We start from the raw sequence: 23,374 nt of genomic DNA on the forward strand, positions 1-23,374 counted from the left end.
AAAAAGAGAGCCCTTTCAAAATATGACTGCTCATTGACAATGCACCTGGTCACCCAATAGTGTTGATGGAGATCTACCCTGAAATCAATGTTGTTTTCATGCCCGATGAACATAAGATCCATTTTGAAGCCCATGGATGAAAGAGTCACTTTAACTTTCAAGTCCTTTTATTTAAGAAATATGTGTAATAAGACTATAGCTGCCATAGATAGTGATTTTTCTGGTGAATCTGCACAAATTTAAAACCTTTGGTACAGGTGCGTTCTCTAGGATTTGGCTGCGTGTTCTTGATAGCATTAGTCTTAATGCAGGGCCTCAAGGTTAAGGATCTGAGGTAATGGATGGTTATTGTGTCCAACTTAGGAAACCATCCCCTTTTAATTTATGAGCATTTTATGATGTATATTAGTTTCCTAGGGCCACCATAGCAAAGTACCTCATACTGGGTGGCTTAAAACAAGAGAAGTCTATTCTCTCACAGTTCTGGAGCCTAGAATTCTGAAATCAAAGTATTTGACAGGGCATGTTCTCTCTCTCAAGGCTGTAGGAGATTAAATCCTTGCTAAGCTTTTGGTGGTTGCTAGCAATCCTTGGCATTGCTTGTCTTATAGATGCGTATCTCTGCCTTTGTCTTCTCATGGCAATGTCTTCATGTCTCTGTGTCCCAGTTTTCCTCTTCAAAGGACACCAGTCATTAGATTAAGCCATACCCTAATTCAGTGTAACCTTATTTTAACTTGATTAGATCTGCTAAAACCCTCTTTTTAAATATAGTAAGGTCACAATCACAGGTGCCTGGGCTTGGGACTTTAAGTGTGTCTTTTTAGGGTACATAGTTCAGCCCCCAATATGATGCAACCGCACCATAAAATCTAGACTATGATCTTTGTTGATGTACTGGATAGGCTCTGTCTTTAGGACAAACCTAGATCTGTATGTATTTTTGAGCTCAAAAAATATTAATCAGAAGTATCTTATACTGAGAATTTTCGAATCTTAGTGCCAGAAGTGATCTTTATTGACCATCCTCCCCAGCTTCTTCAGATAAAAAAAATAGAAGGGAACTGATACCTGGAGAAATTTCTGTGATTTTATATATAGTCACATAGCTTATGTGAAAATAAAAAATATATTAAAGGAGCTGCTAGAGCTATTATTATTGTCATACTTAGAAATTTCCTTTTAAGAATTACTTATGAATTTGATTTAGCTCATATCCTTAGGTTTTTGTTGTTCTTGTTTTTTTTTTTTTTTTTTAAGAATACATTTCCTAGGGGCACCTGGGTGGCTCAGTGGGTTAAAGCCTCTGCCTTCGGCTCAGGTCATGATCTCAGGGTCCTGGGATTGAGCCCCGCATCAGGCTCTCTGCTCAGCGGGGAGCCTGCTTTCCCCTCTCTCTCTGCCTGCCTCTCTGCCTGCTAGTGATCTCTGTCTGTCAAATTAAAAAAATATATATATATTAAAAAAAAAAGAATACATTTCCTAAAATGTGTTGAAACAAGGATTGCCAACACTGTTTCTTGTGCAGGTGGCCTGCATACAAATACTAAAAAGACTACTGCAGTAAAATTAGTTTGGGAAATACCTGTGAACTGTCCCAATATATATTAGTACATTGAATTCTCTGAATAGACTTGCTGTGATGAAATCTATATAGTCATTTAGCGTTATCTTCCTTTTGCGGTCACTGTTAGGTGTGGTGAGATAAATGGTGAATAAGGCAGAAATAATTTTTACCTTAATAAACCTGGTGGAGAAGAGAAATATGGAAGAAATACAAAACGATGGTTTGAGACAAGAACATGGTAGAATTTGCCTTCTTAGATCTCTGTGGTTGTTTTGTAGAGTATGGAGGAGGGAGATGTAAAAATGAATGCTGGGAGGCTCTGCACACATCTTAGCAAGAGGTCATATTATTTGGACCATGATGATAGTAGTGAAGATAGAAGAAAATCCATGTATTTCTGAGAGATTGGGAGGTAGATTCTACAAAATTGGTGACTGATGGGTAGGGCATTGCCAAACCTATTTGATTCTATATTACTATATATATTCTATATTACTATATTACTATTCTGTGGAACTAGTGTTCCATGGACTACCCTATTTTATGACCTATCTTTTAGCTTTGTAAGTTCCAGAACTTTTCTTTTTGAAATATTTGCTGCTTTTTGGTAGTAAGTATGTAATTTCTGATAAATAAATAGGTAAATATATCATTTTTATATTTATGTAGTTCTCAAAATCTATATGAAAGATGGCTTTCTTTCCTACTTCTTCATTTTATGGTCATAATGGTCTTTGTTCTTCCCTGTTATTATTATTTTTTTCTTTTTAGTATTTTAATCTCATTATTCCTGTCTTCCCACCAAAGATTGGTCTCTTATATTCCCTGTCAGTCAGAATACTAATTTCTTTTTATTCAAATATTGAGCATTTCATTTGTATCAGAAAAGTATCATTCTTTCTAGGACTTTGCTCTCTTGCTTTGCAGTTGGACTCTGAATGGATATTGTCACTAAAGAAGCTTAACTGAGACTCTCTGGTACAAGGTTGTGTGTTAGGATTTTATGGACCCATGAGTGTTATTTTCCAGATAGTGTGTTTTTACTGTTAGTCTCTGGAGGAAAAAAACAACTAGAAATAATAATGCAGTTTTCTTGTACTTCTTACAGTCTTCTTATTGTTTTCAGCAGCGACCTCCTGTGGATGAAGTACTCAGGGAGGGTCACATCAATTTGTCAGGTCTCCAGCTGAGAGCACATGCTATGTTCTCAGCAGAAGGTCTTCCTTTGGGAAGCGATTCCTTAGAATATGCATGGTTAATTGATGTGCAGGCTGGAAGTCTTACAGCTAAGGTCACAGCACCACAGGTATGATTATCTGACTTCTTTTTCCTTTGCTCACCCACTTTGCCAAGAGCAAATTGTTTGCCTGTTTGGATGTTCATTGCATTTTCACTAATAGCATTCTGAGGGCCAGACAATTCTTTGCTTTTTGGTTGGGAGTCATTCTTGCCATTCAGGATTTTCTTAGCAACAGATGAGTCAGAGACAAGTTTCACTTTTCTGAGCCACATAAAATTGAAGGGTGTAATGTTTTATAGTTCTGCATAACACTTTCAAGATCAAAACTTTGGGAAGTATGAGAACTGGTCTGGAAATTGTATATATTATTAAAATTACATTAGTTCTTTCTCTGCTGTTGAAAAATTCTTTTTTTCCATGGTACTATGGAGTAATTTTTTAAAAGAATTTTGCTTTTTTGTATATTTCTTAAGTAGGATTTTAAAATATTGTTTACAAAACTCAAGATTAAATAGCTCAGTTCTTATCATGTCTCAAAGCAAGATAACATCATTTGTATCTGTTTTAATGATGTGGACTTAAAAAAATAAGAGCAAATTTGATAAAATCCCCCTCCTCCTCTTATCCCCTTTAATCTTTAGAAGACTCAGAGGTCATAAGGATCATTTAGTTCTTGAAACGGACCATTTATATTTAGCCAAATAGCTGTATTACTGTAACATTTCACCTATTGATCCATATATTTATGATGTACATGCTTATCTTGGCATTTAAGAAGAGTGGAATTTGATCTTGAATGTTTGAAATATACCTGCTCAATTTTAATAAAAATTACAGAATGTGTATGAAACATTTATAGGTAGGAAATAGCAACAGTAAGGTGGGTAAAGACTCTAGATACCTTGCATATCTGCAAGAAATTTTTGAAAGGCAGCAAAAATTAAAATTCTAGAAATAAGAAAATGGATTTGAAAAGGGATATTTTATATAAAAGTAGATAAAATACATAATAGAGTGTATAAAAATGGATGGAAAGAAATACTCAGTGCTCACTGGGCTGGTGACTATCCTTTCCTTATTATCCACCATCTCTTTTCTCTAATGTATAGGTAAAGACTGAAATTTATTTTAAAAAGTTTGTTCCTTAACAAAGACAGGATAAAGCCATGCTGATTGTATAATAATGAACACAATTCCTTTAATCTAACAATTTCTAGAATCTCATATGTTTCTAAGTTGCCCTTTTTAGAAGATGAAACATTTCTTTCTTCTGCACTAGAATCTTAGCATCACTTTTGAATGAGCATTTCATGAATCCATAGGTGCTTTTTAATGTGTATTCCATTCTTTGTATGTTTTAAAAGTGAAATTTATGTTTTCTGATAGTTTAAACTTTTTTATTGAATGATATCCTGTATACCTGTATTTCAATATGTTTATTAACAATTCTAATCAATTATAAAATGAAGGGGTTTTTTTGTAAACCAAAGATTTGATGAAGAATTAATATATACTTAAGTTTCTGTTTACCTAAACAAAAGTGCTATAATCTTCAAAATATCTAATTTTCCAAAATTGCAGCTCACTATGATAATTAGATAATAATTTCGTATCCAAGCTTTTTTGTTCATTATTAGGTAGAGAATTTTAGGTGCTTTTGTGTACAGAGGATTCCAGTTATATAAGAAGGAAGATTTAACCTTGAAGGAGATACTTACTTTGTAAGTTGCTGAGGTTGAATTTTTCAGTTATCATGCATTTTGTCATTCACAAATGAAAAGTAACATAAGCTTAAAAATGATGTCAAGGTAGAAATCATGATTCTAGCTAAAAACTGTGCTATGAAGCAGCAGGTGTAAGACAGCATTTGGGTTCTTTCAAACTGTATTAATATTCTTGATAAGCTTTTGAACTCTCAACATGTGTTTAGAATGCTAACACTGTTTTCAACCTGTCACTGCTTATTTGTAGCTAGCTTGTCTGTTGGAGTGGGGACAGACATTTGTTTTTCATGTGGTATGTCGGGAGTATGAACTGGAAAGACCTAAATCAGTAATAATATGTCAGCATGGATTTGACCGTCGGTTCTGTGAATCCAAGGTATGTTAACAAATATTTGAGCAGTATTATAGACATTTATGGATTTTTTAAAATGAAAGATTGAGATATCAGCTTTAAATCCAATACACATAGCCATGAAGTAAGCATTATTGTTCAGTTTTCTCAATTAATAAATTATTTTGCAGATTTGTAGCCAGTTGTTATTTAGTTGTAAGTATCTAACATACGAGGTAATTATTAAAACAAAAATTCACAGGTAAATAGAGATATTATAAAGATTATATCTCACGTCTTACATTTTTACTTTTAACTCATTTTCTTATGTAATTACATTCTTTTGGATATAGCTAAATATTTATGTAGAAGATTTAGAAACTGAAGCAAGAGGAAGGTTAAATTCCTTACATGACATTGTTTATAGACCTCCCTAAAACATACCTGTTCTTTTGTAACATGGTTAGTAACATTGGCATTTGCCAAGAAAACATGGCAGTTCAAAAAAAATATTTTTATTCTAATTCTATAACATACAGATAACCATTGTTAACAGTTTAGTTTTCCTTTCTAATTTCTTCCTATATATGTTTTTCCTTTTTTTCCTTTTGTTATACATACTATGTTTATTTGCTGTTACATTAGTGTGAATTGAGAACAATTCATCCTGCTTTTAACTTTATGTCCAAAATATCTATAACCTCTGCTAATTTACTGACAATAAAGGAAACTGCTAAAATTGGTGGTAAAATAGTTTTTTTTCTTGTTATAAACACAGGATCTAGGGAATCCTTAGTTATATGTCAAACAATTACTTCCTTATGGATAAATGGACACTTGTAGGTGTCGCCTCTTTCCTTTCTTTTTTTTTTTTTTTTAAGATTCAAAGCTTTCATGTTACATTAAAATTTTTAAAAATCAAACATTTTTTATTGCCTTAGAAAATTACTTTGTGTCCCTTTGCAGTCAGCCATTCATTAGTCCATGCAACCACTGATGTGCCTCTGTCATTTTAGATCAGGGTTTTTTGGGTCTGTTTTGTGGGGGCAAAAGATACAGACATACCTTGTTTTATTGTGCTTTGCAGATACAGTGGTTTTGTGTCTTTGTTTTTTAACAAGTTGAAGGTGTGTGGCAACCCTGCAGCAAGCAAATCTGTCAGCACCATTTTTTCCAACAGTATTTGCTCACTCTGTGTCTCTGTGTCACGTTTTGGTAATTCTTGTAATATTTCAAACTTTGTCATTATTATTATTGTTACAGTGATCTTTGGGTAGTGATTATGACATGCTGAAAGCTCAGATGATGGTTAGCATTTTTTAGCAGTAAAGGCTTGTACATTTTTCCTAGACATAAGCTGTTATACACTTAGACTATAGTATGTAAACATAACTTTTATATGCACTGAGAAACCAAAAAATTTACTTTTTTAAAATCTTACAGTATTTATTTATTTATTTATTATTTTTATTTTAATTCCAGTAAAGTTAACATATAGTATTATGTTAATTTCAGGTACACAATGTAGTGATTCAGTATTTCCATATATTACTCTGTGCTTATCAAGCATATTCTTAATCCCTTTTACCTATTTCACCCATCCCCCAGGCCACTTCCCTCTGGTAACCATCTGTTTGCTCTTTATAGTTAAGGGTCTATTTTTTTGTTTGTCTCTCTTTTTTCCTTTTTGTTCATTTGTTTCTTAAATTCCATATATGAGTGAAATCATATGGTATCTGTCTTTGGCTTATTTTGCTTAGTATTGTAGTCTCTGGATCATCCATGTTGTCACAGACGGCAAATTTTAATTCTTTTTTATGGCTGAGTAATATTCCATTTTGTTTATACACACACACACACACACACACACACACTCCATTATGTATATACACATGCACGTGCACACACACACACACACACATAAACACACCACGTCTTTATCCATTCCTCTGTCAATAGACACTTGGGCTGCTTTCATAATTTGGCTATTGTAAATAATGCTGCAGTAAACATAGAGGTACTTCTATCTTTTTGAATTAGCATTTTCATATTCTTTGAGCAAATACCCAGTAGTGCAATTACTGGATCATAGGTTAGTTCTATTTTTAATTTTTTTCAGCAGTCTCCGTACTGTCTTCCATGGTGGCTACGCCAGTTTGCATTCCCATCAGCAGTACAGAAGGGTTCCTTTTTTTTTTTCCACATCCTCGCCAACACTTCTTGTTTCTTGTGTTTTTTATTTTAGCCACAAAAATTTAACTTGCTTTATTGTGGTATTTGCTTTATTGCGGTGGTCTAGAATGGAACCCGCAATATCTCCAAGGTATGCCTTATTATTATAGAACACTGGGTATAATGCAAGACATCTGTGTTCTACCCACTAATGAACAGTTGTATGCCATTGAGCCAATAATTTACTCAGGGTTGCCATTTCCCCAAGAAGTAGGTAAAGTGTATGTTTTCTTCCAGCCTAACCATGACCAAATCTGTTTCAGGAGTAAAATAACATTAAATTTGTGTCAGTTGTCCTTAGATATCATAATAAAACTTACGGTTGATATATTTGTAAAAACAAGTGTATGTGTTTGTGTAGTATAGAGTACTCATAAGAAAATCTTACAACTTTAAACTCCTATATAGTTCTTATAATCCTGTGACACTGTTTACTTATCATTTTACTTTGATTATTTTTTGTGACTTTTAGTAACTGTATTCTGTCAATTTAGACTTGCTTCTTTCCCCTTATGAATGAAAATGGTACATACTTATGATTAGTTTCTAATTAGTAAGTCTTTAATTACTGATAATTTCATTTATCATTATGAAAATGAGATTTGACTAATTTTTTAAAATATGCACATAATGAAAATTTTATTTAAATCAGCAGGTGTGAGTACCAAAATGGTGAAGTGAGGGTGAAGAATTAAATATCCAATTATTTTTCTTTTTAGTTGAGTTGTATACCTGGGCCTTGTCCAACTTCAGATGATTTGAAATATACTATGACTCGTTTAGCAGTAGATGGAGCAGATATTTATGTCGTGGAGCATGGCTGTGCTACAAATCTAAAGGTACACTTTTGTCTATTTCTTCGCCAATACAGTTCTTTTTCCAAACCAAAATTTCCAATTCTTTTTCTTTCTTTCTTTTTTTTTTTTTTAAGGTACACTTATTTTAAAGGTACACTTTTGTCTATTTCTTAGGCAGTATAGTTAGTTTTTTTCTAAACCGAACTTCTTTTTTTTTTTTTTTTTTTAAGATTTATTTATTTATTTTATATAGAGAGAGTAAGACTATGTCCAGGTGCTGGGAGGGAGAATAAGAGAGAAGCAAACTCCCCACTGAGTGTGGAGCCAGACATGGAGCTCTGTCTCACCACCCTGAGATCATGACCTGAGCCTAAATCAAGATTGAGTTATTTTAAATGACTGAGCAACCCAGACGCCCCCAAATCTCTATTTCTTTCTTTTTTTGTTTTTATTTTTTTGTGTGTTATGTTAGTCACCATACAGTATGTCATTAGTTTGCTTGTTTTTTTTTTTTTTTTGTCATTAGTTTTTGATGCAGTTTTCCAAGATTCATTGTTTATGTATAGCACCCAATGCTCCATGTAATACGTGCCCTCCTTAATATCCATCACCGGTCCAACCTATGCCCCAATATCCTCCCCTCTAAAACCATCAGAGTCCACAGTCTCTCATTGTTCATCTCCCCCTCCAATTCCCCCCCTTCATTTTTCCCTTCTTTCTCCTTATGTTCTGTAAGTAAATGAAAACAAATGATAATTGACTTTCTCTGCTTGACTTATTTCACCTAGCATAATCTCCTCCACTCCCATCCATGTTGATGCAAAATTTGGGTATTCATCCTTTCTGATAGCTGAGTAATATTCCATTGTGTATATGGACCACATCTTCTTTATCCATTCATCTGTTGAAGGGCATCTCTGGTCTTTCTACAGTTTGGCTGTTGTGGACATTGTTGCTATGAACATTGGGGTAGTTGAGTTGGCTCTTCTTTTCAGACCACCTGTATCTTTGGGGTAAATACCCAGTAGTGCAATTTCTGAATCATCAGGTAGCTCTATTTTTAATTTTTTGAGGAACCTCCACACTGTATTCCAAAGTGGCTGCACCAACTTTCATTCCCACAACAGTGTAAGAGGGTTTCCCTTTCTCCACATTCTCTCCAAGACATGTTCACTGTCTTGTTAATTTTTGCCATACTTACTGGTATGAGATGGTATCTCAGTGTGGTTTTGATTTGAATTTCCCTGATGGCTAATGATAATGAGCATTTTTTTTATGTGTCTCTTAGCCATTTCTCTTCATTCATTGGAGAAGTGTCTGTTCATGTCTTCTGCCCATTTTTGAACTTGATTATTTGTTTTTTTGGTGTTAAGTTTGAGAGGTTCTTGGATATCAGCCCTTTTTTTGTAGTGTCATTTGCAAATATTTTCTCCCATTCTGTGGATTGCCTCTTTGTTTTGTTGACTGTTTTCCTTTGTTGTGCAGAAGCTTTTATCTTGATGAAGTCCCGAAAGTTCATTTTCACTTTTGTTTCCTTTGCCTTTGAAGATGTGTCTTGAAAGAAATTTGTGTGGCTAAGATATCTAAGAGGTTACTGCCTGTGTTCTCCTCTAGGATTTTGATGGATTCCCGTCTCTTATTGAGGTCTTTCATTCATTTTGACTTTATCTTTGTGTATGGTATAAGTGAATAGTCGAGTTTCATCCTTCTGTATATAGCTGTCCAATTTTCCCAGCACCATTTATTGAAGAGGCTGTTTTTTATTTTTCCATTGGGTATTTTTTCGTGCTTTGTAAAAGATCATTTGACCATAGAATTCAGGGTCCATATCCGGGCTTTCTACTCTATTCCATTGGTCTATGTGTCTGTTTTTGTGCCAGTACCATGCTGTTTTGGTGGTCACAGCTTTGTAATATAGCTTGAAATCAGGCAACATGATGCCCCACCTTTGTTTTTCTTTTTCAACATTTCCTTGGTGTTTTGGGGTCTTTTCTGGTTCCATACAAATTTTAGGATTGTTTGTTCTAGCACTTTGAAAAATGCCCATGGTAATTTTGATTGGGATGGTATTGAAAGTGTAGATTGCTATGGGCAGCATAGACATTTAAACAATGTTTATTCTTCCGATCCATGAGCATGGAATGTTTTTCCATCTTTTTGTGTCTTCTTCAATTTCTTAAATGAGTGTTCAATAGTTCCTAAAGTACAAATCCTTTACCTCTTGGGTTAGGTTTATTCCAAGGTATCTTATGGTTTTTGGTGCTCTTGTAAATGGAATTGATTCTTTACTTTCACTTTCTACAGTTTCATTGTTAGTGTATAAGAAAGCAACTGATTTCTGTGCATTGATTTTGTATTCTGCCACATTACTGAATTGCTGTATGAGTTCTAGTAATTTTGGGGTGGAGTCTTTTGGGTTTTCCACATAAAGTATCATGTCATCTGTGAAGAGAGGGAGTTTGACGACTTCTTTGACAATTTGAATACCTTTTATTTCTTTTTGTTGTTTGATTGCTGTTTCTAGGACTTTCTAGTCCTATATTGAACAGTAGTGGCAAGAGTGGGCATCCTTGTCATGTTCCTGATCTTAAGGGAAAGTCTCTCAGCTTTTCCCTATTGAGAATCATATTCACTGTGGGTTTTTCATAGATGGCACCCACATCTAATGTTCCCTCTGTTCCTACACTCTGAAAAGTTTTAATCAGGAAAGGATGCTGTATTTGTCAAATGACTTTTCTGCATCCGTTGAGAGGACCATGTGGCTCTTCTCTCTTATTAATTTGTTCTATCACATTGATTGATTTGCAAATATGAACTACCTACCCTTGCATCCCAGGAATAATTTCCACCTGGTCATGGTGGATAATCTTTTTAATGTACTGTTGGATCATTTTGAACCTAAAGATACATCCAGATTGAAAGTGAAGGGATGGAGAACCATCTTTCATGCCAGTGGACCATAAAAGAAAGCTGGGGTAGCAATCCTCATATTAGACAAATTAGATTTTAAGCTAAAGACTGTAGTCAGAGATACTAAAGGATACTATATCATTCTTAAAGGGTCTATTCAACAAGAATACCTAACAATTGTAAATATATATGCCCCCAACATGGGAGCAGCTAACTACATAAGCCAACTGTTAATCAAAATAAAGAGACATATTGATAATAATACATTAATTGTAAGGGATCTTAAGACTCCATTCTCAGCAGTAGACAGATCATCTAAGCAGAAAATCAACAACAACAAAAAAGAGCTTTGCATGACACACTGGACCAGATGGACCTCATAGATACACACATAACATTCCATCCTAAAACAACAGAATACTCATTTTTCTCGAGTGCACAAGAAACTTTCTCTGGAATAGAACACATACTGGATCACAAATCAGGTCTCAACTGATATCAAAAGACTGAGATTATTCCCTGCATATTCTCAGACCACAATGCTGGAACTCAATCACAAGAAAACGTTTGGAAGAAATGCAAACACTTGGAAGCTAAAGACCATCCTGCTCAAGAATGTTTGGATCAACCAGGAAATCATAGAAGAACTTAAACAATTCATGGAAACCAATGAGAACGAAAACACGTCAGCCCCAAACCTATGGGATATGGCAAAGGTGGTCCTAAAGGAGAAATACATTAGCCATCCAAGCCTCACTCAAAAATGTAGAAAAATCCCAAACACACAAACTCTTTTACACCTTAAAGAACTGGAGAATCAACAACAAATTAAGCCTACCCCATTTATGAGAAGGGAAATAATTAAGGTTAGAGCAGAGATCAATGAGTTAGGAACCAGAGATACAGTAGAACACATCAGTGAAACTAGAAGCTGGTTCTTTAAAGAATTAATAAGATCAATAAACCACTGGCCAGACAAATCCAAAAGAAAAGAGAAAGGGGACCCAGATTAATAAAATCATGACTAACACCAAGGAAATAGAAACAGTCATCAGAAATTAATATCAATAGCTATATGCCAATAAGTTAAGCAACCTGGAAGAAATGGATGCATTCCTGGAAACCTATAAACTTCCAAGACTGAAACAGTAAGAAATTGACAACCTGAATACACCAATAACTAGTAACGAAATTAAAGTAGTGATCAAAAACCTCCCAAAAAACAAGAGTCCAGGACCTGATGGATTCCTTGGGGAATTCTACCAAACATTCAAAGAAGAAATAAGATCTGTTCTCCCGAAGCTGTTTCAAAAAATAGAAACAGAAGGAAAACTTCCAGACTCTTTCTGTGAGGCCAGCATTACCTTGATCCCCAAACCAGGCAAAGACCCCATCAAAAAGAAGAATTTCAGACCAATATCCCTAATGAATATAGATGTCAAGATTCAAAACCCCCATTTCTTGAAATAGAACACACATATATAGTTTGCCATCTCAGAGAACACTACAGAATTCCAGGAGATAACTTTCTGTTTTGGGCTTGTCCATGTTCCCTTCCAGTCTTAAAGCAAGCTTTCACTACTATTTTACTCTAATGGAATTATCATAACTTTGCTTTATGGCAGGGATGTAAACTTGGAGGTTGCTTTTATGGCGGGGATTAAATTGGTAGTGTTTTTAAATTTTGATTGCCTTTAGGCAATTTGAATTTTAACTGCCTTTAGGTTTTGTACATTTATATCCTGCCTGGCTCCTGAAAACATTTGTTTGCCACCTCTGCTTTGTGGGTTACTGCTTAAAATTAAGCCTGTTAAAAGTCTGTGATTTTATTACTTACTACCAACATTTCCTTCCTCCTTCTCTTGCTTTTCTTTTGACTTAGGTTCTTTTCCTTTTATCCTTTTTTTATTAATTGACTGTTTACTTTTCTGTTGCATTTATCTTTTCCATTTCCCATTTTTCTCTTTTTTTCTTTCATGAAGTTTGAAATAATACCTCTTTTGTAGTTTATTCTAAGTTGCTTAAGAGTGCAGAAACTACATTTTATTTCATTTTCTTTATTCAATTTAGATGGGTGCAATTCGAGTTGCAAACTGTAATCTCCACAATCAGTCAGTTGGGGAAGGAATAAGTGCTGCAATTCAGGATTTTCAAGTGAGACAGTACATTGAACAATTAAATAATTCCAGAGTTGGACTTCAGCCTGCAATACTACGGAGGGCCTATTGGCTTGAAGCAGGGTCAGCCAATTTAGGACTCATTACTGTTGATATTGCATTAGCTGCTGATCATCATTCTAAACATGAGGCTCAAAGACATTTCCTAGAAACTCATGATGGCAGAACTAAGAGGTAAGTGAAATTTAAGGAAGTTAATCATCCCAAGTTCAGACAAAAATTACCTTATAATTATAGAGGAAATTCCACTGTTAGAAATGGAATAGGAACATTTTACATAAAGACTAAATATGATTGTGCTGGGTACACCCCAGTGAAGATGTAAGAACCTGATATTTAAGTAAATACATTATATACCTCATCTCTTGTAATGGTGCGGTTAATGGAAATAACACTGTTTTTTAATGTGTTTCTAAGCCCATACTATGTGTAATAGCAGTGAAATGAGCTTATATTACTAGTTCCTAAGTAACATTTTATAGAGCACTACCCCTCTTTCTCTCTCACCACAGCTTGCCACTTTCATTTCATCATTTCTAGAAAACATCATTGCTATCACCATGTATTCTACGAAACTCTTCTTTTGTGGGCTCTCAAAGTTGCAAGGGAGACTAAGGGAATCTAATCCTCAAGAAATAGTCATTAAGAAATAATTGTATCTGCCATTTAAAAAGTTGCCAGAGCCTCTTACTGAATCATACCTGTTTAAACTGCCAGTATAACTTTTTCCATCCCCATCTCCCTCATTATAAAGTTAATTGAGCTTATTTTTAAAATAGAGAAAACTATTATGAAATAAAGAAAAATAATTACCATAACCTTACCACACTGAATTTGTCATATTTCTTCCCCATATTTTTAATGTATCTTTCTTATACTTGAAATCATCCTGTATTTATAAATTCTGCATGTTGGCGTTAAACTTATATCCTAAGCATCTGCCCATATGATCAAAAATTTTATAAATTTTCTTTAAAACAAATAATAATACACCATCAAAAAGATACATTGTACTTATTTAGCCATTGCCCTTATTCATTAAATGCATAGAAAATGTTTCTAAAGTCCTCATTATATATAATAGTAAGAGGAACATTTTTTGCACATAAAATATTTTCCCACATGTTCTTAAATTTAAATAGTTTCCTTAAAAGGGGGGGTGTGACTGTGCTAAAAACTGAGGCTTTTGATTTGCATTCCCAAATTCCCAGAAAGATTATTTCACTTTATATTCCCAGTGACTTTTTAAGTTGAGTCTGTGTCTCACTCCATCTTTGCTTCCCTATGTGTTTTATGATAACTGGAAGATGATATTTCTGTTTTATTTTGCATTTCATTATTTCTGAGATTAATATTTTTTTCATGTATTTATTGGTGGTTTTTATTTCCTCATTTGTGAATTGCATCTTATTATTCTATGTATATTTAATTAATTGGCATATTGGTATATTTCTTACCAATTTTTAAGAGCTCTTAAATCTATAGATTACATCCTTTCAGTAGTCCCTGTTGCTAATATTTTGTAATTTGTTTCTTTTTTAAATTTTTTTAGTCTTATGTACAGACTTTATTTTTTGTGTATTCAAATATGTCAGTGTTTAACCTTTATAATTTCTTGTACTAATTTGAGAAAATATTTCTTTTGCTAGTAATCACATGGCACCTATGTTTTCTTTTTTTTTTCCTATTTTGTTTTTATTGTTGTTAACATTAAACTCTGTTTTTTTTTGTTGTTGTTGCTCTTTATTTTTGTTTTTCTTAGAGAATGAGAGAGCCTGTGCATGGGGTGGGGGGCAGGAGCAGAGAGAGAAACTTAAGTAGGCTCCATGCTCAGCATCCCAATGGAGGACGCTATCTCATGGTCCTAAGATCAAATCAAGAGTCAGATGCTTAGGGGTGCCTGGGTGGCTCAGTGGATTAAAGCCTCTGCCTTCAGCTCAGGTCATGATCCCAGGGTCCTGGGATCGAGCCCCGAATCAGGCTCTCTGCTCCACACAGGGAGCCTGCTTCCCCCTCTCTCTCTGGCTGCCTCTCTGCCTACTTGTGATCTCTCTCTGTCAAATAAATAAATAAAATCTTAAAAAAAAAAAAAGAGTCAGATGCTTAACCAACTTAGCCATCTAGGTGTCCCTCTCTCTGGATTTTTTATGGTGTGTTTGTATTAATCCAGCCAAGGGTGTAAATAGATGTTTTGCAAATATGTATTCAAATACCATAGTAAAAAATTTATACCTAATACACACTTATTTTTCCATCACGAACTTTTAGCTGTTTTCATCTGTTAATTTCCCCAAAGAACTATTTGTCTAGTTTTTAAAAATTCTGAGTTTTTTTTACTGAGATTACATTAATCTTTTAAGTTACTTTAAGATCCTGACATCCTGTAAATCTAAGTATGGAAGCTCATGTGTGGAGAATAATGTTTTTAAAAAATTTGGTTTTGGTTTTCTTTGTTAATTATTGCTTAGGAAGCCAGTAGCTATGAACAAAGTGCCTGGGTCTAATTAGGTCAGATTGTAGAATAGGGTGCTAATGAAGTGAAGAAAATGGCACCATGTGACTCAGGTTCCAGGTGTTCAAGTAAATCCAACCATTTAGATTGGTTTCAGTGCTCTCTTTGGTTAATAATTGTGAAGAGTGGGATTTTACCGTATTTTCAAGCTAACAAGTTATCTTGCCACAGTTTCATGGGTGCTGCCAGAAGACACAAAACTCCTGGTCAAGGACAAAGGTCTTTATTACAACAAAAGTATGAACCAGAGTCATGTGTGTTTGTATGGGTTCCCTGTGTTCCCCAAGTAGGGTTGCCAGAGGAACTATAGGATGCCTAGTTAAATTTGAATTTGAGATAAACAAATAACTTTTTAGGATAGGTGTGTCGTATTGTCCCATACATTGCGTAGGACAAACTTACTTTTATTTGCTATATCTGGTACCCATATTTATGAATCCTTTGGAGGTGACACAAAAAGTCCATGATGGGTATCTACACACAGTGGGGTGCATTATAGAAGAAGAATATTGAACTTAAGCATTCTACGACTTTTATAGTACGTGAAAGCCAACCTACTCTTTTCCAGGGTGAGACATTACCTCGTCTCTTTAGGTTGTTTACTGCCAGTACAGTCCCAAGCAATGGCCTGGTCATGGCTTTGCATACTTGGCATACCAGGCAAAAACAGGTAGGGATGTTTAGGGCATATTGGCAATTGCCTCTCCCAACATGGTAACTCACTGACGTTCAGATTTGGCTGCCTTTGTGCATATCTGATTCCTAGGAGTTTGGGGGCCTATCTGTATTCTTTTTTGATATAACTGGAAAAGTTACTGGATACACAGGTCATTAGTTTCTTTAGTGTTTTTGAAAAGTATGGTTCCCAAACCACCAACCCCAGTGTCTCCTTGGAGCTTGTTAGAAGTTTACATAATCAGGTCTTACTTGGCCTCAGTCAGAAACGCTGGGGGTGCAGCCCTGCACTCCATAGTATAATAAGCCCTCCAGGTGATTCTAATGCAAGCTAAAATTGAGAACTAGTGCACTGGATTGTAATAAAGGGAGGGAAGGGGAGCTAACATTTGTTATGCAACTTCTATATTCCAGATTTTATATCAGGGGCTTTACATTTAATTTCCAAAGCAGTCTTATTAGGTGTATCAGACCACAATTTTATAGTTGAGGAAACTGAAGCTCAGAAATTTTAACTAATCTGACAAGATCCTAGAGTTACTAAGTGGCACAGCTGGAATTTGAACCCATATCTAGGTGAATGCAAACCTATGCATTTTTCTAAGCTTGTTGCTACACAAATTAGCTAAATAAAAAAGTGTGTAGAATATATAAGGTGTTTTATTTTTACAGTGTTTGCAGTAGTTTGCTGAGTGATTGAATCTTAATACTTTAAAATAGGGAAGTGATTTGAATTTGGTAACAATTAATTGAAGTAATATGTCAGATTCTCACTAATCGTAAGGCTTTCTTACATTTTTCCTACTGTCTTCTAGACTGATGTTGCACTCCTATTTTGATGTATTTCATCTCATCTTTCACATCTCAAATACTACTTTTTGAAAGTTTCCTTCTGTTTTCCTTGTCACAACACCTTGTGTTTTTTTTATTTTGTTTTTACCTCATAGCACAGTACAGTTTATGATTAGATATTTTGTTTCTGGCTTGTCTTTGCCTCTGTGCTCTGAACTTCATATGGATAAGACTGTGTCTGTCAGTTTCACTTAGCACAGTACTAGGCACATATCAATATGTTCAAGAAATATAAATGAAAGAATGTAAAATGGAAATGATAATACCTATTCTGTCTTCCTTGAGGGCCCTGAGGATCCAATGAGATAATGCATGTAAAAATACTTAGAAAAACAGACTGTTAATATGAGGTAATTCTATTATTTAAAGTTAAAAAAAGAAGAATGAAGATTTATCTCCCAAATTTGTATTACGGAATATTTTTTTAAGAAAGTTAATATACTGACGGGCTTTTGTGTGGATCATTTACAGAGCCTAATGCATTTTACACACATTTTCTCCCACTGTCCTAATTCTTAAGACTTTGTTCTGAGTCCTTATTACAAAATTATTACAGTTTTTTCCTCTAATATATAGACTGCATTATTTTGGTTTTATTGAGAAATAAATTTCTTATTTGCTCTATACCTATAGTATTTTGGTGTATTTGCCTGTGAAATAGGCCCTGAAATGCTAACGGCGATAAATTATCTATTTAGTATAACCTGTACCAATAGTTTTGTCCATTTTTTACTTTGATGTTTAAAATTTTTAGTCCTTTCGAGAATATTTACTACTATTTTTAAATTGGATTTAAATGTCTGATCTTTATATTTACTTCTTTTTAGTTCTTTTTTTTTAATGTATCTCTCTCTTTTTTCCTACTTACTTATATCTCACCATGGTGAGACTACTGTTTTTAAGAAAGGCAAAATGATTAGACATTCCACAGTAAAATAAGCTTTTGTGTTTGTGTTTATGTTGTCTTTTAAAAATATTAACAATTAACTTAGTTTTAATTAATTATCTGCCAAAAAGTTTATTTCCTAATGAGTTTTTGTTATGTTGTTGCTTTTGTTTGTTTTGTTTTGGGTTTTGTTTAGGTTGTGGTTTTTGTGGCCAGATGATACCCTGAAGAATAAGAGGTGTAGGAACAAGTGTGGTTGTCTCGGTGGCTGCAGATTCTTTGGTGGCACAGTAACTGGCCTAGATTTCTTCAAACTTGAAGAGTTGACACCTTCCAGTAGTTCTGCATTTTCAAGCACGAGTGCAGAGTCTGATATGTATTATGGACAGTCTCTGCTACAGCCTGGAGAATGGATTATTACTAAAGAAATTCCCAAAATTGTAGATGGTAATGTGTTATTTTGTTACTTGTGCTAATCTTTTTTTTATCTTTATCCTTTATGCCATTTTTGAGAGAAATTCAGTGTTAGTGTGTTCAACTCAGTTTTTTGAGCAGTCTTGTAGGTAGGTTCAGTATAATCTTCCTTTGTTTTGCAGGTGATTTAACTAAGCCTGAGAAGACTAGTGAGTTTTTACAGTTACCTAAGGCAAAAGTAGGTCTACTCTTCAGACCTATTGTTGACATTGGTGATTTTCCTAGAGAAGCTTGTTCTGAGTATTTCTTTATATATATTCTTATTTTCTGTGACCTCAGCTTCCAGAGATTTACTTAAGAATAGCTGTGCTTCAAGGTAACAGTTGTTTTACCAGCTTACTTATATAGGAAAACTTATCAATAGTAATATTTATACCGTTGGCCCTCATATTACCAACTCTTCTGCAGGATATTCTTATCATTACTAAAACTGATCATGTCAAAAAGAGAAATGTGGCCTTTCCTTAGACCCTGTAGGATAACTTGGCAGATACACAGGTGTGTTGTAAGCAGTAAATGGTGGCTTTAAGTATACTAGATTTAGATTTATCTGGTATCTTATCTCTGAAGACTTCAGAAGTGAATTTTCCTTTGGATTTTTTAGTTGTATGTTCCTACAATTAAGTGCAGTATTTACTGCTTAAGTTGTCATGCTGTCAAGAAGTGAAATATGGAAACGTCTTGCTATTTTACTAGTATCAGCCTTTTCCCCTTGATCTATTCAAAAACATTTATAGCACTGCCTTTTGTCAGTAGACCAAAAGGAGGGAAGAAGTAGTTTTGATTTTCCATGTATAAGGAGCTCTTAAAAGAAAGAGCTGGACTATATATATCAATTTCTTGCTTTAATGATTTCTCACTAAATATTAATACATAAGTATATACATCTTATTTAAGGTTATTTGACTTAAGCAGTTTTGCCTAGAATAAAAGCAGATTATCCTATAGAATCTGAAAACATCAAAGGTTCTTGACATTTAAAGGATAGGAAAGATGCTAAATAAAATTTATCATTTTTTTAAAAAATATTACTTTCTTACATTCGATTAATATTTGCTTTTAAGGGTTTTCACAGATATTGTCTCATTTAATCTTCAAGTTGCTGTGTGAGTTCTATATTTTCCTTGCTTCTAGTGAAGAAAGTGAGTCTCATCACTGAGATGGAGTTGCACAAAATCAGATGGCTAAGCAGAAACTAGAATCAGGGCCATCAAAGCCACTTCAGTGTTCTTTCTACCGCACTACAGCTGGCACTAATTATAAACACTGCTTGATATTTTGATCTGCAGATCAAAGTTTAACCATCACAAAGGGAAGAAAGAAAATCTACAGGGAAGTTACAGATGGTATAAGAAAGGAAAGAGAGCAAATTCCCTAACCAAACAAAAGCAAAGCTCATTATAATTCTTACAATGTATAGTAGTGATTATATTGCCTGTTGATTCTTTCAGAAGTGAGCTCTAATTCACGAATCATTATGAGTTTGATATAGAATTAACCCCTGTGTAAGTATCTGACTTCTAATTGTTGAGGTTTCTAGGAGCCAAGTATAGATATGCAGTGTTAGAATAGAATCGAGGAGGGCTTATGGTAGAACGCAGGAGTTCCTTGGAAGGTCAGTGACCACTAATTTCCTGTCATTTAGAAGAGAATGAAACCCATTTTTCTTTTGACATTTATTGTTCTGATTTTTCAATTTATGGTAGTAAAAGTGAATAATACTACTTATATTGTAAGTTCTTAAGTCTTCTTACCCCTTAACTAGAACTAGAACTGGTTCTAGAACTGCATTCTGCTGGGAGAGGTGTTTTTTCCTACTAACAGCTTCCTCTTTTCTTGGGTAATACAGGAATGGCTAGAGGAGAATAGAAACTGGGCAGGAGTTGTTTTTTGTTTTGTTTTGTTTGTTTTTTAATCTAAGCAATTTAGTAGGGACTCCACTTTCATTCCTTCCACCCCCAATTTACATAACATGTCACAGGGCTGAGGAAATGTTCCATATTAAAGAACACATGACAACTGAATGCAATAATATATGATCCTAGGTTAATCTTGTACTGGAAGGGGCAGAGGTGCTTTCAAGGACATTTTTGGGTCAATTAAAAAATTGGAGAGCACATGATAGATTAGATAACAGTATTGTATAAATACTAAATTTCCAAGTTGATAATTATATAGAGATTATATATATATATATATTATTCTTCAGAAATAAACACTTAACTCTCTAAGGTAAAATGTCACTATGTCTACAAATTACCCTCAATTCAAAAAGTTTTATGTATATATTATACATATTAGAACAGATGTGGCAAAATGGTTAAAATAGGTAATTCTGAGTAAAAGATATATGGTGGCTTTGTATTCTTTAAAGTTTTCTGTAAGTATAAAAATTTTCAAATAAAGTATAAAAAAATTCACTGTCTATGGAATTTGGATCCATACTTACTATAATATCTTTTTATAGTGTTTAGCATAATGCTATGTGAAATTGGATATTTGTGCTTTTAAAAAACTGATTATATTTATAAAAATAGGGAATTGGATTAAGTGCTCTTATTTTCATAAATTGTTTTTGAAATTATTATGTTCATGTAACCTACTTTTTTGTTTGTTTATTCAGGTAATGTGAATGGCATGAAGAGGAAAGAATGGGAAAACAAATCAGTGGGAATAGAAGTAGAAAGAAAAACTCAGCACCTTAGTCTTCAAGTACCATTACGATCTCATAGTTCATCCTCTTCCTCAGAGGAGAATAGTAGTTCTAGTGCTGCACAGCCCTTATTGGCTGGAGAAAAGGAAAGTCCCTCTTCTGTTGTTGATGACCATTTGGTTCAAAAAGAATTCTTGCATAATGCAAAAAGAGATGATGGCCATGTAAGGTCAGTATTCAATTATATTCAGAAACTAGATTAGATTAGGAATTATAATAAGATTGTAGTTACTTAAAATTTTGTTAAGAAAAACTTTGTTTCCTCTCCACTCACTTACTGTAGAAAATTCTTTTCTCCTCCTGAACATATTTTTAAATATTCATTTGCTTTTGTCTTGCTAATTACAAAATTTTCATATGTGTGTGTGTGTATATATATATATATCTCATTCCAGAAATAGGAAAATACAGAAAAATGTAATGAAAATAAATATTTGTCATCATCCAGATATAAAAATTTTAGATTTTCCTCCAACTTCCTTTGCTGTTCCTTCTTATTCCCTATTTCCATGTCCTCCATTTCTTCTTTTCTTCCTCTTTCAGATGGCCATTTGTTAGATGTTCTGGATGCTTAAGACTCTGTTCTTTACCTTTATCTCCACTCATTCTATATTGTTTCCCTAGATAGTTTCAGTGATGATTTGGCTTCAGTTATGATCTGTAGCCAACATCTTCTAAATCTAGAACTCTAGACAAAACTTTGTGCCTCTAGGCCCAGCTACCTTTTTGATATTTCTATTTGTATGTTTCATGGGGACCTCAAACTCAGCCTATAAAAAATGACCTTGTACCTGTCATGCTCAACTTGTTCTGCCTCAGTAAATGGCACTAGCACCAGTTTCTAAAGGTGATGATAGTGGGGCTATCTCTAGCTCTTTCCTCTCCTTCAGTCCCTCTCATTTATTCAAAGAGGCCCCTGATATATTGTGTTAGACAAACTTTTAAAAGATGTTAAAAAAAAAAAGGTATAAATGCATTAGTGTCCACAAATCATGGATAGAAGATTACACTTTGGGTTTAAGTTTTTATTATGTTGTAAACTGCCTCGATTTATTTGAAACTACATGAGGTATGAACACTTGTTGTGCTGTTTTGCTACTTTGTATAGATAATTCATTGTAAAATTTTAGATTTTCCTTAATTTGCAAAATAAATGATTAAATTACTATAAAGATTTTATAAGTACTTCTATTGATACTTATACAATGTACAGTAAATGGTAATAGCTTTGCTTTCCATTTTAGCATTCCTACAGAAATTCCAGGAAACAGCCCCGTGTCTCCTAATACTCAGGAAAAGTCAGTAGGTCAATCTCCTTTGAGATCTCCCTTGAAACGACAAGCTTCTGTATGTTCCACTCGACTTGGGAGTACCAAGAGCCTTACTGCTGCTTTTTATGGGGACAAGCAGCCTGTTACAGTTGGAGTCCAGTTTAGTAGTGATGTCTCCCGAAGTGATGAGAATGTATTAGACTCACCAAAGCAGAGAAGAAGTTTTGGTTCATTTCCATACACACCATCGGCAGACTCCAATTCATTTCACCAATATCGGTCAATGGATTCCAGCATGTCAATGGCTGATAGTGAAGCCTACTTTTCTGCAGCCGAGGAATTTGAGCCCATTAGCAGTGATGAAGGCCCTGGAACTTATCCAGGTAGAAAAAAGAAGAAAAAGCAAACACAGCAGATTGACTACAGTAGGGGTTCCATATATCACAGTGTTGAGGGACCACTTACTGGCCATGGAGAGACCATTCAGGATCCCCGAACTCTGCCATTCAAAACTCATCCTTCCCAGGCTTCATTTGTTTCTGCATTAGGTGGAGAAGATGATGTTATAGAACATCCGTATGTTGTAGAGGTTGAGAAAACAGTAGAGAGTGAACAGATTACTTCTCAACAACCTGTGATGAATTGCTATCAGACTTATCTTACTCAGTTCCAGGTAATTAATTGGTCAGTGAAGCACCCTACTAACAAAAGAACCTCCAAGTCATCATTGCATCGTCCCCTTGATCTGGATACTCCAACCAGTGAAGAAAGCTCATCGTCATTTGAACAGCTTTCTGTTCCAACTTTTAAGGTATAAACTAAATCATTAGTTTCCACTGTTAGGTTTACTTAGCTAAATCAGTTTTTAAGATGTTTCTAAAATTTTTCTCTGAGTCATTTTAACTACCTTATTGAAAGAAAGAATTTCTGAAGTCATTGCTTCATGTGTGACAATAAATCTCAGGGTTATTGATGAGTATTATAAACTTAAACATCTCAAATTGAGGAGTAGT

General features: G+C 34.3%; 1 protein-coding gene across 4 annotated transcripts in view; it reads left to right on the plus strand.

The window, feature by feature from the left end:
- Positions 1–23,374, plus strand: part of BLTP1 (bridge-like lipid transfer protein family member 1) — a 222,595-nt gene that overhangs the window by 72,358 nt on the left and 126,863 nt on the right. For all 4 annotated transcript variants that reach the window (XM_059378048.1, XM_059378062.1, XM_059378072.1 and 1 more), the window contains exons 24-30: positions 2,694–2,873; positions 4,779–4,907; positions 7,814–7,933; positions 12,872–13,152; positions 18,100–18,350; positions 21,001–21,259; positions 22,335–23,172. In XM_059378048.1, coding sequence (XP_059234031.1) covers positions 2,694–2,873; positions 4,779–4,907; positions 7,814–7,933; positions 12,872–13,152; positions 18,100–18,350; positions 21,001–21,259; positions 22,335–23,172 — 2,058 coding nt within the window. The remainder of the gene's footprint in view (positions 1–2,693; positions 2,874–4,778; positions 4,908–7,813; positions 7,934–12,871; positions 13,153–18,099; positions 18,351–21,000; positions 21,260–22,334; positions 23,173–23,374) is intronic.

Source organism: Mustela nigripes, chromosome 1 (assembly GCF_022355385.1).
Source record: "Mustela nigripes isolate SB6536 chromosome 1, MUSNIG.SB6536, whole genome shotgun sequence".
Taxonomy (NCBI): Eukaryota; Metazoa; Chordata; class Mammalia; order Carnivora; family Mustelidae; genus Mustela; species Mustela nigripes.